We start from the raw sequence: 17,700 nt of genomic DNA on the forward strand, positions 1-17,700 counted from the left end.
ATTACTGCACTAATTTTGTGTTGTCTGAGCTGATTTGTAATACATAACTGAATTATTATCTGGTAGGCTCAACAGCAATCCACTAACATTCAACATTTTAAAAAGCAATATTAGTCTGTGTTATTTAAAGAAAAGAAAAATAAAACATAAGTAATAATATTACCTAAAAGTACTTTTCTTGGTAAGAAAACTTAAAATATGTGTCCAGAATAATATCATTCTAACTAACCAGATGTTTATTTCCATTGTAAAACATTCAAATAACATATGGAATAAAGTCTATGAATTATTTATTTTGTAGAAAATGAAAATAAATAGTAATTAACCAGTTACAAATCATTCTGAGCTATGAACTGTATTCTAGGACTCATTTTTCAATGACACATGGTTCACAGGACACTAGCATCATATTTTAGGCATCTACCATCCCGAGAAGACTGACAAGTGCAGATTTGAAAAAAATGATAACACTAAAATAGTATAATTATGCAATATGTTATGCCTACATCTCTCCCAGGATTTTAAAATTTGATTTTAATAGCTCTTTATAATGAAAAGAACAACTCAAAGGAACAAGACAGCTAAGAAGTTCAATATGTCATGGAACTGCAAAATTGTTAAATTCATTTTAATTAGAATATACTAAGGTTTTACATCTGTGGCATAAGTAAATGGTAACTTCTAGATATAACAAATCAGGTCAATTTAATTTATAACCTATTCAGAATTTGCAACACGTGTCTCACTGGTAACAATGAAATGTAACCTAATCATGCTCAAAAGTCCAGGTCATATAATAATTTCATGTGATTCGACCACATACATTTGTACTATATACAGAAGCGGTACAGATATAGCTATGAATATAAAATTAAATACTCAGTAAAAACTGGATATTTATGCATTTATATATGTACATATAAATTGCATTCTCTATTTTTTGATTTAACTCAGTAGGATACCTAACATGTGAAGTTACCTTATAACAGAAATGCACAATATCATCCGGATGTTATCTGAGAAAGCCAGAATTATCCTTGAAGTAAAAGGACTTTTAGAATTAGAAACTTCTTAAAAAGTTGACTTCTTAACTTTTTTTAAAGTTTAAATATGGTCTGTTGCTTTCTTTACCTTTAAGAACTCATCAATGACAGATGCCTCTGAACAGTGCTCTAATAATTTGATCAGATAAAGGCTGTGAATGTGGTCCAATAATAAATCATCAGGAGAGTATGCTATTTATCACTTTAGCTAAATTATTAGTGCTCTATTAACAAAACTCAATATTTTAGAAAATTACAAGTATCACTAGTAACAGACTCAACCAATATAATTTACCAATTTTAAAAACAAGATTTACATTCATCTAATTCTCAAAATTATTTTAAAAAATTCTTTACCTATGTGAAAACAGTCCATTTTTAAATATGTCAATAATATGATAGGAGAACTGAAAGATACTAAGGATAACTGAAGACATTTATGCAATTAGTTATTTTATTTAAAGGTTGGATTAAAGGAAAATATATATATGTATATATACACACATAAGTAATCTTCATAATACTAATTCCTTCATAACTGGCAGAATACTATGCCTTTAAACACAAAATCAAATATTATTTATAGCTCCATAATGCTGTTTCTGTACGCATCATCTCTTATTCCAATTAAAAGATCAGAGTCCTCAGAGAGACATATTGCAAACAAAAAGTCCTTAGTAGGTGGTAGAAAGTCAGGCCAGGAGTCACATACAACCAACAGAGATGACAGAGATATGATATTTAGCACAGTCTTCTCAGAGAGAAAAAAGCAAAACCACATGGCCCTGCTGAAATGCCGAGTTAATTCTCTCTCCTATCTAAGCATTAACTATTACATCTTTAAAACTGTTTCAATTAGACTACTGCTTCTTTAGGTAAGTCCCTCTTTTAAGAAACACAAACATTCTCAAAGTGCATTGCTGAAACACCATAAAAACTTAATAACCTACCATTTTCTTTGCACTCTTCTGGAGGTTTAGCCTTTTTCGCAAGTCGGGGATCCAGCCATGATGTTGTCTTTGTGTTATGGCTGAAAAGAAAAGAGATCACTCTGAACAGACACATACTAAAAGGAATCAAGTTTATTCCTTAAGAAAAAAAAAAAAAAGCGGGGTTAGTCCAACAAAATTGCAATCGATACACTTAATTTGCTTACTGGTTCTAAGTAGCCCTGAAGGAGGTGTAAGAGTAATTGTGCAAGGCAGCTGTAAATTTGGCAACCTCAGCTCCCTGTCCTCAAAGCAGCTATTTTTATTAAAATCAACTAGAATGTTGCCAAGTTAACCTCATTGAAAATGCAGAACTCATCCAGAGCAAAAGGAATTTATTACAAATACAGGATTCTCCAGTGGGAAGAGCACAGTCCACAAGCTCTGATACTATTTCCTGAGTTTTGCAAAAGAATTATTTTTATCTCAAACCTGCCCTTTTCATAAACAGTTGTTTTGTTACTCTAAACTACAGAGCTGGCAGAGGCAGTACCAAAGTGATGCAAATTATAGCATGTTCTTGGGATTCCTACATTTTCTCAAAAAGTGATTAATAGCAATTTCATTAACTCACATTAAGCTATCTTTCATCTAAGTACTTTTAACCCAGCTAGGAAAGTAGGGGGTACAAATGTCTTCGTTCTAATGTTTCTGGAATGGAATTTCCAGGAATTAATACTAAAATGACATTTTTGCTTTGAAAAAAGAAGTTTTCTTTTTAAGTCTTTTGCCAGAAATTTAAAAAGCAAAGGAGAGATGTTCTTAGAGCAGTGTTTCTTCTTAAAGTGGTCCTGGGATCACCTGCATTGGAAACACCTGGTGGACTTATTAAGGCTACTTATTCTGGATCCTCATAGAATTACCAAATCGGAATCTGAGGTCAGGCTACAAAACCTCCATCATTGGCAAGCACTCCAGACGATTCTATGCACATAATCTAAGAACCGTTCAACGGCCCATAACTGCTCATTGGAGCTAAAACATTTACTGCATACAGCTGTCTCAAGGGATCTCATCTACCAATGAACAAATTATCAAGAATGTGACATTTGTGAGGGCTTTGGGAAGAGAACGAGCAAAGTCACAGGTGTAGGAAAGTGTGAGGTTTATACACAGTCAGAAAGCCATTGAATGGAACATGACAGGGAAGAATGGAAAGCAGTTTGGAAATAGAAATTAGGGTCAGATAATAGAGTTAACTTGAGCACAACTGTAAGGAGGTAAAAATGAGAATGATGATAGAAACTTCACAAGTACTCTTCCTTTAGTGAAATTTAATTTTATTTTATCATATCAGAGCCACAATTGTTGGCTAGATAACTGATGAACCAACCAATCTGTTCTTAAAGAGAAAAGTCAGAAAATTCTCCCAGGTAGTATATTTAATAGCAAACTTGTACAGACAAGTTCCCTCCTAATAAAGGGGATTCCAAGCCAGGAAGGAGGGAGGATGGATTCAAGACGGGTGGTGGAAGCTACTCCAGGGTGTGGAAGCACGCCTTGAGTAGCACTTTCTGGGTGATCATTCCGTCTGCCTACTTGTAGAGCCAGCTCTAAATCGAGAACTAGGTCATTAAGATGCTTGGGTCATACAGTTTCTGTTCCTGAAGATTCCCTTTTATTTCGGACTTTCATGTGCAGTAAAGAGAGAATACTCTCTCTCACTTTCTTCACATTTAAGAGTTTCCCAGTGATAGATGCCTCTGAACAGGGCTCTAATAATTTGATCAGATAAAGGCTGTGAATTTAAACAAATAATAAATCATCAGGAAAGCATGGCAGCTTTTATTTCTCCCCAATTTGACCTTTGTAAAGTCTGATAGTGCTTCATTATCAAGTTTCAGAAGGATATAAAGTACTGCGACACTTTGGTCTGTTCTGGCCCTCATTCGTGTGATGTCAGTATAATCTAGTCTTTTCTCTGAGCCGAAGACTTGAAGCCCATGGTTGGAGGTTCAGAATATCCTGAATGTGAGGAGAGGGGCACTGGGTTCAGTGTTTGCTGTTTTCATTAAAAAAAAAAAAAAACAAAAAAAAAACCAAAACCAAAAAGCAGTCACTTTAAAAATGCTCTTTATAGCATGCCTCAGTTCAAAGTGTGTGTGTATATATGTGTTGATGTCTATGTTGCTATGAGGTGGGGGAAATATCGAGAAGTTGGCAAGGAAAATAAATTTCCCTTCTTTCTGCCCTCACCTTCTTCTTCCAAATCCTTTCCCACTTTGGATAAAAATCATTTCTAGGTCCCTTAGACATGTTCACAAAAGCAAACACACCCATGGACAAGTATTAAGGGGTCCTTTCTTAGGCACTGCATGTAGTCAGATTATCATTTCTATACCACACTACCATGGGTTTCAAATACTGGCTCATTTAGTAGAGAACTGTGAATTTCCTAGCTTTCCTGAGTTTATATAAAGCATTTTATTACAGGATGATTTTTTTTAGGTCGAACTAGCACTAACGGTGTGTCACTTTAATACATTTTGACAGATCGAGTCTCTTACAGTTAACAGCATTTTTAGCAGATCTTCAGAAATGATTCTGAAAGAAATGTGGGTAGTAGTTACCTCCAGTAATTGTCTTAAACATCACATGAAGATACAGCACAGTATTTTTCAATAGTGGCTCTTACCAGCCTTGTAATTTTTATGCTCTTCCAAGATGCTTTACAAAGGAAATATTTCTAAGGCATTAGGGAGACCACAGACCAAATAGCTTTCCCACTTCCCTTAAATTGTATATTTTTAAACCTTAATAATTCCATTTGAAAATAGTATTAAAGGATGGGCAGGAAACTGTGTACAAAATGGAATAACTCAAGGATTTTTCATAATCTGCATATCGTCTTTCTCAAGTTTGAGGAGGTGATTTTCTTGCACTTTCCTAGCTGGGGTAGATTCAGGTGCACAACATCAGTTATCTGTATCTGTCCAAGCTGCGTGTTGCATGAACATCAAGAAAAGAAAATGTTAATGCTATATAATCTTATATTTCAATTCAAGTAGAGACACATATACATATATAAACTACATTTATGCAGGAACTTTTTAAAATTTTAGCTGGGGAATAAAACAAATATTTTCTAGGAGCTTTGAATCATACTACTTAATATGTTTCTATGGATAAAGCTAATGTGATGATCATAAAAAGTGAGAGATTAAGTGAAGAAAAGTCAGTAGTGTTTGATTTCAATCAATATCATATTACAAAATCTGGATAAAAATCTAAAAAAAAGGTTTATCATATAGGTATATCTAAAACCCTTCTTTGACGTTAAACTGCATACTGTGTCTATTTGGGGGGCTAGAATAAATCAGAAGTGAAATTTCATTTAACTTGCAATTCTAGTTTAAATTCATATCAGGATAGCCTTGAAGATAAGCAATAAGCTGACCTATAATGAATCAGAAATTTCTATAGATTTTTTCTAAAGCTTAACCTTTGCCATGCTGACAAAAGAAACAGGTTAAATAATAACATCTTATCTTTTGAGAAAACATTCTTCTCACATAGAACATACTTCATTTCAGCAGGAAATGCTACTGACAGTGCAGCGCACTATTGCAAAGTCAATCTCACTATCTCATAGTGTTTCTTGAGCGTCTATTGTGTTGAGGACTGCAATAGAACTTTCACACATCGCCTCATTTACTGCTAATGAGCCTTTGTGGTCTAGTATTATTAACTCCATTTTACAAACAGAGAAACAAAGGTTGAGAGAGGCTGGGTAACAGCAAGTCCATGAAAGTGGAAGAGCTAGCATAATACCCAGATATATCTAATTCCCAAGCCCAAGTTTTTTATGGTCTGAAATCAGAGACATAGTGAACCTCAATTTTACTTTTCATATGGGGTGCATTATTTCACTCCCTGGATGGTAATCAAAGGTTCATTTCCCAGCTCTTGCCAGTAGTTTAAAAACAGACCTTTACCTACTATTTGCAGATAGCAACTGCTACTTAAATTCATTTGTAAGTGTTGAATGTCTGGCACTTAGTAGGTATTATATTAAACTGCATGTGCACAGAGACAAAAGAGAGAGCTTTGCAATTGTGGAGGCACTGATAATATATCACTGGAAAAATTTTCTCCTTATAAACTTAAATTCTCTATTCAAATCACCTTCAAATCAAATTTTCTTCATTCAATTCTGAATATTTTTCCAGAATATAGACATTTTTTTAAAAGCCTGATTTATACAATCTACATGGGAATATTAGGTTTTAGAAGCTATACTAAAGAATTAGGTTAATAAAAAACACTATCAGTGATTGTTAGGTTTGAATTTTGAAGGTTTTAGTCTCAAACCCGAGCAAAGAAAACCAGGAGCCAGGCAGTAAATTTAGGGTAGGCTTTAATGGGGGTGCTTCCGGGCGAGGTTCCATAGCCCCACAAGAGAGTGGGGCTGGGGGAGTCGCGCCTGGGCAAAGGCAGGTGGGGTTTTTATAAGAGCGGGCTGCTGTTGGCCAGCAGCCCATATATGGTGCACAGCTGTGTGAAGTTAAGTTTCGGTTTCCTGCATAGGTTCTGTTTTCCCTGATGTGATGTGGCCCTGAGCCGTTGCTCTGATGGCGGGAGATCTCTTGGAAGGTGACCTTCAGGTTGGGTTGGAAAGTCCCAGGGGCGGGTCCAACAAGATGGAGGCCCTGGTGCCATTTTGCTGACGTTCCCCTATTCCGCCAGCCCAACAATGATGAAGCATTATTACGATCAAAACTTAAAATTTTCTCAAAGATCATGCCACACTTTATCCTCCAGTCCATTTTTTGATTCACTCTTATCATTTTTCTATTTAGGTTACAAAGCCCTTTACAGTTTCTTAGGTGTATGAAACTGGATTGTCAAGGGTAACCCCATGCAAAACTAAGTTTAAGACAAGTCCTTCTTTCTTCCTCTTTCCTTTTGTTTCCTTTTTCCCTTTTCTTTTCTTCCTTTTTATTGCCACCCCAATCAAACCAATGTTTTCACTAATGTAAGAATATTGGAAGTATTGTCTTTCATCAACTATAATTTTATTAATGGAATAATAAACTTTTATTATTAAACACACTCCTTTCCTTTGCTCCATTTTGTCTAAAAATAGTAACAGACTAATGACAAATAAATCCTCCTAAAAAGTCAATTCTGAATCTCAATCTTTAACTGCAGGTTAAATGATAGTTTCTTCCTGGGAAATACTATACCAGAAGAATAATAAGACATTGAAGTCAATGATATTTGACTACATGAAACATAATCTTTTGAACAAGATAAAATAAGGTCTGGGTAAATATTTTGGAGTCAGTAGCAATTCAAAATGTGTGTGGATATTAAGGTTTCAATAGTGGTAATCATATAGGCTAAGGCACAATAACAACATGGAGATAGTTGACTGTATTTTAGGTATTTTAAAAAATAAATGTCAACTTTTACAGGTATATAAATGGACTAGGTTTTATATTATGTTCAACAAAATCCTTGGAATAATCATACCACTAACCAGAAGGCTTTGTTTCTATACCGTCATTCCAAGAAGAACTGTTAAAGGCAATGATTAGATATATGTAATTGATGATTAATAGTGGAAACTTTTCCCTTCAAGACTCCATTCACTCAAAGTTTCACATAAAAAGCTATTGTCAATGACCTTAATACTTGTTATTTGTTGCCTAAATAATATTACTATTTTTCTTAAGCATATGAATATGTAAGCTTGCCATAACATTACCTTTCATGTGTTTAGAAAACATTTTAAAAAGAGGCTTTATCATAAATATTGTTTTGGATATTGTGGTGTGTGTTACTGCTTTCTCTAAAACACTTATCTTCTGCCTGGAGATTATACCAGAATCTTGTGCTGGCACAAAAAAATAAAACATATGAAAAAGATATTCAATATAGCTACAGATTTTGTAACAAAAATTATAGAAAGTAAGCCTAAACCAGGTTTTGTGACTGGAAGGAACATGCCAAGCCTAGAATGAGAAACATTTTTCTGGTGTTGCTACATACTGAAAAACCAATTTTGCATTTCTGTCCAATAAATTTTTGAACTATTTTGTGTTCCATTTAATACACGAAAAGTTTTAAATTTGTTGAATATGGTAATTAATGATTTACTTAAAATTTAAGGGGATGCAGATATAGCAACACAAGAAAAAACAAACTAATTCTGTGTTTGTTTAGAGTTTACAAGCAAATTCAGCCCTGACAAAGATTTGGAAACCATGTACAGCCATGACATTTTTCACAGATGTGATTTTCAGTTTCGAAAGTCTGCTTTTAAAAATCTATTATTTAAGATGACATAGTGTTCACTGCCATTCAGGAAGATGGTAGAAAACAAATAGGTTCTTGTTGTCATTTTGTTTTTTTGCTAAAGCAATAGCAGTCTCTTTTGTGTCACTAACTAAACTGACTCCCAAACAAAGAAGTAATTTAATGGGATTCCCAAGGCATGTCACTCCAGATTAACCCTGTGGCAACTCTTCTTTACGGAACATTTAGCCTCTGGAATAGTGAATTTCTGGCCAAGAAACTGATAAAACAAATACTATTTGTAATATAAAAGTTTACTTTTTTCCAGCGAATGTTTGTTTATACATTGGAGGGAGTATGGGATAGTAGAGATGGCTTTGTAGGGAGACAGAGCTGTGTGATCTGGGGAATGTTAATTTGTCCAATGGTGCCTCAGAACCTTGTCTACAAAATGGGGATAAATCAAGCATTTTATTGGGTGGTTATGATATAATCGATGTAAGGTAGAATCATAGCAAGTTGGCTAAGAGCAAGTGCCCTGGAGACAGACTACATACCATGAAAGGATGAGCCAGGTCAGTGATTGCTGACTACTGTGTTCCCGGGGTTTAAAATGGTCCCTAGCACATAGTCTGTGCCCAGTAAACACTTGCTGAATAAATAGAATTAAAGAATCTTGGCTCTGTCACTTCTTGGTTATATGACTTCTCGACAAGTAGTTATTTACTTCTATAAGCCTCAGTTTCCTAAGGTGAGAATTAAATTAACAGACTATGAATGCTTAACATATTAGCTATTATTGTTAAAGTAATCTGAACGCAGCCTGAAAAAAGTGGGCACTCAATATACAACTCATTTGAGTTTACATTTACATATTACTCATTTGAATTTACAATTAATATACTGCTTATTTTAAAATATAATATTAAAAAGAGTCAAAGAAACTACTGGCTTTATACAATAATATGCATTTGAGAGTCTTTTGAAAATTGCTGAACATAAGACATTATTACTATTTTAAAGTGTGTTTGGAAGAGTGCATCCACTTACAATTTGAAGTTATGTTATTTAAAAGTACTTTTTTAGAGATTTACCTTTTCCCTTTAAATATCAGTGTAAATGATAAAAAAAAAATCTGCCTTTATCATCCATTAAAGAAAGCAGTTTGAAGACTGTGGCAAACATAGTTGGCCCACTGGTTTACCAGTGTTGAGAACAACAGAAAAAACCATCTTTTAAATGCAGAACTTCTAAAAGACTGAGCCATAGAAACTATTTTGCAGCAATGAGTAAATCAAGAAATATTTCAAAACATTATTGCACAGAAGGGAAACAGAATTACTTGTTATATAAATGGAAATACTTGCATATATGCATATATATTTGTCTTTTAAAAATAAATATTTAAAGTTAATGTTTTAGTATATATATTTAAAGTTAACGTTTCAAAGTAGGTAGAGTTATCCTCTATTTAGAATCAAATGTATATACACATATTTAAATTTTATACACGGAAGCAAAGTTTCCTTCTCCTTTGTTTCACTTATTTTCTGTTTTATTGTGATCTCCATTTCACATGAGACAGAATGCAGTCATGCTTAATGAGGGTTGTGACCTGCCACTCACAGTCTCTGTACCAGGGGAAAGTTTTCACTGATGTCAGCTTTTCTTCTCTCACAAATTTCTCTCATTTCTCTTTTTCCCTTTGTCTTAACTTCTTCTCATGTTACTCTACCTTTCCCTTTTTAAAAAACATTTTTACTTATTTATTGACAAATCAAAATTGTATGTACTATATTCATGAAAATAGGTAAGAGAGTAGATTTTAAGTGTTCTCACCACACACAAAAAACGGTGTTTGTGAGGTAATGTTAATTAGCTCCATTTAGCCATTCCGCAAAGGACACATATTTCTACCTTCCCTTTTTATCTTGCTTTCTGTTACCATGACTTTGCTTCAGAACTGCCTCTGGGACACATCATGGCTTAGTCCTGAAAAGGTCCTTATTGTCCAACCATGCTGCCTCTCCCATCACTGTCTCCTGATGTACCTGACCTGTTTCTAAGGAACTTTAATAGCACGGGGTTTATTCACATAAGAATCTCTTGTGGTATCAATAGCGAAGGTACTCACAAGTCAATGACAGGAGTCATTGATTCTGTCGATGAAAGTTATGTTGATTCTGTCGATGTAGTTAGTAAAGGAAGGGGCATTCCAGAGCAAAGAGCGAAAGCAGATGGAGAAAATCAGTGAAAAGTGAGGGAAGGTGAAGCAGAAAGAAACACAGGCAGAGACAAAGGAGACTGCAGTGCGGGGGGATGGTGTGCAAATGAGGGACACACAAAAAGCAAAAAGACGCTGACCCCCGCCCTGCTCTGTGATACCTGAGCTCATCACACTGAGTCTTGAGATCAAAGGCAACCTTTTTGGAGGATGGAAAGATGAAACTCAAACTGGTCTAGCATGAAGGTGTGGTGAGGGATGCTCCGTTCTGTGAAGTGACACTGAGCAGGCCAGTGTCACTCTGCCACCCATCCTTCCCCTCAGGCACCTCAGCCCTGCCTCTGGCTCCTTCATCTCCCTCACCGCCAGATGAGTCTCCTTAGCATCAGCTCTCTGGACGCAAATGAAATTGTCTCCTCTGTTTTGTCTTAATTTTCCACCTCAGCCTACGTCTGCTCTTAATACTGTCCACAGGTCCTTTCCCCCAGCATTAGGAAGAAGGTTAAAAAACAAGCAAAACGAACAACAAAAAAAGCCAATCCTTTGCTTGCCTTTTGAAAGCCCTAATGATCTAGCAAAACGAAAACTAAGCAGGTAATTTCCAGAATTTACCAAGTAATACAGACTTCTCCAGTGGGTCAAGGGGTCTCCTCACCATCCCTAACACTCCCAGGGACTGGGTCTTTATAATGACAATTCTTATGTCTACGCGTTATCACTTTTTCAAGTCTGTGTTATCTCAGCTTCCCTATGATGCCTCTTTTTACAGCTTAGGTCTATTGCAAGCTTATTCTCTGAATACTATCACAAAAATTCAGAAATCAATTGATTACTAATTGTTTACAACTATTTGTCTCTCTTCTCCAACTTGACAATAAATCCACACTGGCTGACTGACTAGAGGAAAAGAATCATTTTGCTAGGTTCTCTCAAGCCTGGACAGAGTCTCATCATTTTCTGTACACTGGGAGCACAACTTCTGCCTTCCAAAGTACCTTTTCTTTACAACCCCCAAACCTGACACCGTTAAAAGAGGAAAGTTTATTTTACAATTACAAATAAAGAAGGTTTTATAATTGCATTGCTGGAAACATTGTAAGGAAACAATTCTTCAGTCAACTTCTCATGCTGGTTTTCTTTTATTATTTCCACATAGCCTCCCTCCCCCTATATATATAATAAAAGCATGTATGTCATCAGTTTCCTTGTTCTGAACATCGATTGTTCTGAACATCAATGTGTGACCACATCTAGGATTTATACTTTGACTTCTGATCTGCAATGATGTCAGGCTGTGCATATCAGTGTCAAAATTCTGTTTCTAGATATAAATACTATTGAGGATGTTTCAGTTGGTCACATTTTTAAAAATTCGATATGACTTTTTCTTTTCTAATTAATTGATAAAAGATAACTCTGGGTCATTGATTATAGTAATAAGAAATAATACAAGAAATTCTTTATCTTTTTTTAAACTTGGAACATTTGCTGAAAGGTGAATGCTTGTGATTTATTTTCTGTAAAATACTGCATTTCCCATCCATGTTGGAGTCAAGCACAGCGCCAAGTAATTACCTGATTATGTATTCTCTTGGCCACATGTTATCAAAGTTTCCAACTTCACGTGAGAATTAAATATTGGTATGTGGTAACATTTCAATTTCACAACTGAGTTCTGCCTATGGAGATCTAAGTCATAAATCACTCCAGGTTGGGAAAAGGAATATAGTTTTAATATTTTTCTTGAATAATCAGTTTACATATTTTTATCCACTGACAACACTGAAAACTTCAGTTTCTATTTTTTTTTTCCTCTTGGAGGCTTAAACAACTGAGAGGATAAGGGTTGTTTGTTTACAATACTTTCAGTTTTTATTCTTTCTAATGAACATTTTGGTTGTCTTATCACATCAACCATTTAATTTTGTGCTAAGATTTTCAACTTTGGAGTTCCTTAAAATGAGTTGTTCTACTCCCAGAAGATAAAGAAAAGGAAAGCTAGACATTATTTTTAACAAAATACATGAAAAATTTATATTTTGAAAAAAACTCCTAGAAGAAATAAAAGATTAGGTTGAATATCATGAAGAAGATCAGGATTAACATTGCACTTTCCTTGGCAAGTCATAAAAATGGTAAGCAACTGATAGAATGCAATTTAGTAAAAGGAGCTAGAATGAACTATACAAAATTGAATTTTTTACTGACTCCTGACCCCAAGGTCAAATGTTTAAAACTTTTTCTTTTTGAAACAGAAAATGTTTTGTTTTAAATGGCTGCATCCTATTAAGCTCCTGAACATGAGGGTGAACATTTCTGGAAACGTAACTTAAACAATAGGGAAAATCTCATTTAGACCAGATGGGGGTCCTTAGAGTTGAGTAAGCATTTTCCCATGATATCTACATTATTTCTAATTTAGTAATAGCATCATATGAAGATTTGCCTTTTTAATTAAGATTGTAACAGATTATACCAATACGGTGGAATTGTTTAATTCATTCTTCGATTTATAGCTGTGTTCTAGGATCCTTACCAGTGTCAAGGCACTATCCTCTTATTCTCTCACAAAGAAGGAAGCTAATACTACAAACAATAAAATCACCTGTTTTCTTTTGATCACATCTCTACCTGCTACATCATTTAGATCTTGCAATGATTTTCATGGCAATGTTCAAGGAAATGTGTAAAACTCACTCAATGAAGTAGACTTCACCCTTCTCTGTATAGGCCATTTCCCAGTTATCAGGCAACGGGTCTGAGTCTTCACTCTCTTCAGGTTTAGTTGGCTTTGTGTCATCCATCTGGTCCTTCACCTCCTCAGGCTGACTGTACACTGGTGCAGGATAAGGCTGGGAAGGTGTCTCCCCTGAGGCACCTGCACTCTTGTCTTCGTGTTCGCTGGATTCTATAAGAGAACAGGAGCATATGGTGAGTCACGCCAGCCACAGTAACTCTGGAAAGAGTGTGGAGTATGCTGCACCGGGGAATAAGCTCTATGAAGGCTGACAGGAAATGTTTTTGAAAAAGCATAATCGCAAACAGCTCTGAAAATGATCATTAGGTCTATTTGAGTTCTCCTTTCACTCATCATTCTTCTCTAGCCTTCAGCTAATTATTGTTGCACTGAATTGGAGGTTTGAAAGATGCAATGTAAGAACCATGTCACAATACAGGTTGCCGAACAATGGCCCTCTAAGGATGTTCATGTCCAAATGCCTAGAACATGTGAATGTTACCTTGCATGGTAAAAGAGAATCTGCAGACTGATTAAGTTAAGGACGTCGAGATGGGGAGGTTATCTTCGACTACTCAGGTGGGCTCAATGAAATCACAAGGGTCCTTAAAAGTAGAAGAGGTCGGCAGAAAAGGAGGGTAAGAAGGAGATGGGACTACTAAAAAATGGTCAAAGAGATCCAATGTTGATGGATTTGAAGACAGAAAAAGGGGATCACAAACCATTATGGGCGGCCTTTAGAAGCTGGAAAAGGTAAAGAAATGGATTCCTCCCTAGAGACTCCAGAAGGAACCCAGTCCTGCCGTTGATTTTAGCCCATTGAGACTCATGTTAGAGTTGTAACCCACAGAACTGTAAAATAATACATTAGCATTGTTTAAGCCATTAAGTCTGCGGTAATTTGTTACAGCAACAATAGAAAACTAACACAACAGAGCAAAAACTAAAAGAGATACCTTAAGAGAACTGATAACAGGCTTGGTGGACAGACCCAAGATCCCCAACATGTAAATACTATGAGTTCCAGAATGAGAAATAGGACTACATGGGGAAGAAATAATAAGTCAATTAATAACAGAAGAAAATTTATCTACGGTAAAGAATCACTTGAGTCTGTAAAGTGAAACGGTTTACTAAATCTGAGGCCAGATTAATAAAACATACAAATCCCCGGATAAATCTAGTGGAAATCTCCAACTACAATGTTAAAAAGCAACATAAGTAGCCTCCTTCCTGAAGAAACATGATTACTGACAAAGAAAAGAGGAACGGAAGAGCATCCGTCCTTCCATCACTAATACCCTAAGCTCAAAGACAGTAGGGCAACATCTGTAGTAACTTGAGATAAAAAGGAAAAGTACAACAACCCAAGAACTTTACTGCATCGTTCATCTATTGTGGCAAAACAAGTCACTTTTGAACATGCAAACGTTCTGACTGTATCCTACTCATGTATCTTAACTGAGGAGTGTGAGGAATCATCCTGACCATATCATGATGACTAAATCAAAGCAGGGATCTCAAAGCAGGTGGAAAAAAGAAGATAAAAAGTAGGAAGAAATAAATCCTGCATAATACATATTAAATGTAAATGGAGGAGGATCAGATTTCTGGAAATTAGTAATGTGTGAGAAAGATAGATTCTTAAAAGAGAAGAAAAAGCATAGTAATGGCATGAGCTTTACCCAAGGAAAGCTCAGGGTCTAGAGGGTAAAGGAAAGGTAGGGAAGTAAGGACATTCTAAAGGCTTCATCAGGATGCATATCAAAGAATGAGTGAGTGAGAAAATCTTAAAGGCTACCTTTTCATGGGATGAGATTATTGGTCAAATATTTTAGTCAAGTCAGAGGCTTAATTATATAAGAGAGACATTTTTGAAATATCCCATAATGCATATTTTCTCTGAGCTATTCAGAGGTTTTTTTCTTCCCATTTAGCTTTTGTGCCATTAAGGACAGACCATGAGTCTTATTGGTCAGGGAGGAGTAGAGTAGGGACCATCTACAAAAAGAAACATCCTTAGGGTAAATAAGAGGAAAGGTATAATATGGAAGTTCCTACAAGGGAACAGCTTAACCCAGAAACTAGAAGGAGAGCACTACTGAAATATAAAAATACAGTGAGAGACAAGGTGAGGGTAAGGCAGCCATCTCGGAAGTATGAAATTCTGCAGTCATTTGGGAACATAATCACTAGCTATGAAAATTAAAAATATACATATATAAATGCACATACACCTTGACTCAGTTATCCTACTTTGATAATATATCCTCTGGAAATAAAGGCATTATTGTGTAAGGATACCTATATAATAATAATTATTGCACTATTGTTTGTAGGAGCAAAACCTGGGCAATGATATGAACGCCTATCAACAAAAATATTATTAACTAAACTCTGTTTATCATTACCACGAAAAACAATGTAGTTTAAAAATGAGGAATCAGATATGAATCTATTGACCTGGAAAGGTGCTTATAATTATTCAAAGAGTAATCCAAGTTGCAGAGAAATGTACATCGTTAAACCTATTTTTCTAAATAAGCAAATACCAAGGTCTCTTGGCTTGTGTATATAATTTTGTATATATCTATATGAGCATTAGAACAGTCTGGAAGGATGTATGTCAGATTGTCATTTACCTCAGACAATAAATTTGGATGGAGGTGGGGGGAAGTTTTCTTTCATATCTTTCCATTCATTGGCTATCTATTATTTTTATAACTTTAAAAATTAAAAAAAAAATTTAAATGAGGAAATTAAAATAGAATGCTATCTTTGTCTCAAAATCAATTGTTTGGGTCAATTTAGAACAATATTAAAGTTTCTATTAGGAATTAGGAAGCACGAGAACATTTTACAAGCCTTCAGTGTTTTGCCCTTAAAAAGAGGAGTTTATAAAAATAATATGGTCCTTAGTGATGTACTCTCTCAGCTTATTCCTCATATAGTTTTCACCTTTGTAAATTGTGTAGGAAAGAAACAGCAAGAGAAAACACCATTGTTCTCTTCAGATTCTCTTTGCTGTAGCTTATTACAACACATAATTACTGATGCATGGAACACACTGTGGTATGTACATGGAACATACCAAATGTCATGTTGCATTGGAAAGTTAAAATGCAAGGTCATGCTTTGGGCATATTCCTTAATTTGATATTCACTTAATCAATATTTATTAAGCACTAGGTTCCAGGCACTGAGGAACAAAGAGTGAACAAGAGAGGCATGATCCTTGCTCTCAAGGAACTAAAAATACATCAAGATGTGTAGTTTTTATACAAACAATTTTAAATGTGATGAGTGCTACCTAAGGAGAAAAATGGGATCTTACACATATGCATTCACCTAATCTCACATAAAGAGTAAAAGAAAGCCTTTTTTCCAACATACTATCAAATCTGAGAGTTATTTCAGGGAAAAGTAAGGGAGAAAGATAGGTAAACAAGGCTCGTATTGGGCAAGACTTTATAAAGTATGCTCAGGATTCGAGACTGTATCCCGAGAACAATGAGAACGTATTGATGCACGCTACTGAGGAGGGTGACAGTATTAGATTTTCAATTTCCACAAAGATCCCCTTAATTCTTGGGATTTGAGGTGACAAGAGATGGTGGTGGCATGGGGATGGAGAGAAGTGAATTAAAAAATATTTTGAGTGTAGATTTTGTATGATTTTCAAAAAATAAATACTGGAGAGATAAAGAAAAGGGAGAAGTCATGGTAAACCTGGTGGGTGGTAAAGCTGGGTTTCACTGAGATAGGAAACATGGGAGGAGCAGCAGGACTCTGGGGGGTGAGGGGAAGACTGTGGGCATAGTTTTGGGCACACTGTGTTAGAGGCCCAAGCTAAACTTACAATGGAGACGTCAAGTCGGACAGTTCTTGTAGAGTGAACTTGATAGACAACAGCATATGGCTAGATTGTGTCATAATTTAAGCCATGGGTAAATGAAATTATCAAGAAAGACAGTGTGAGAAGTGGAAACAAGAATCCTTAGAGCACCTCCTGAAAGAACTGCAACATTTAACAATCACTGAGAGAAGGAACTGACAAAGGAGATGAGGAAACAGTAGCCATGGAAGTAACAGGAAAACCAGCAGACCTTTGTGCACAGAAGCCAAGCAAAGGGCAAGGAGGAGGAGACACCTAAATGTGACCAAGGCTTCTGAACAGTTCAGCAAGATAAGGACCTAAAATCTATTGAAATTAATGACATGAGGGCCACTGGTGACATTACCTACTGGTTGTGGCAGTATTTACAGTAGAGTGATGGGTGGAGAAGCCAAACTAGAATGGCTTAAAGAATGAATGAAAAGAAAATATAGAATATGCTGACAGAGAATTCATTCAAGAAGCTTAGCCATGAACAAATATACTCTGTTCTCCAGCTATGTAATATTATCAAATTCTCCAGAGAAATGTAAGACATCCCTTGGGAAAAAAGTCTGGAGTCTTTGGAGAAG

At 35.5% G+C, this 17,700-nt stretch overlaps 1 protein-coding gene across 2 annotated transcripts in view; it reads right to left on the reverse strand.

Annotated features, from left to right (window-relative positions):
* MAGI2 (membrane associated guanylate kinase, WW and PDZ domain containing 2) overlaps positions 1-17,700 on the reverse strand; it is a 1,312,517-nt gene that overhangs the window by 458,501 nt on the left and 836,316 nt on the right. For both annotated transcript variants that reach the window (XM_063101323.1, XM_063101322.1), the window contains exons 5-6: positions 13,194-13,404; positions 1,994-2,073 (exon numbers count right to left, since the gene is read on the reverse strand). In XM_063101323.1, the coding sequence (XP_062957393.1) occupies positions 1,994-2,073; positions 13,194-13,404 (291 nt within the window). The remainder of the gene's footprint in view (positions 1-1,993; positions 2,074-13,193; positions 13,405-17,700) is intronic.

The sequence above is a fragment of the Cynocephalus volans genome, chromosome 6 (assembly GCF_027409185.1).
Source record: "Cynocephalus volans isolate mCynVol1 chromosome 6, mCynVol1.pri, whole genome shotgun sequence".
NCBI classification, from domain to species: Eukaryota; Metazoa; Chordata; class Mammalia; order Dermoptera; family Cynocephalidae; genus Cynocephalus; species Cynocephalus volans.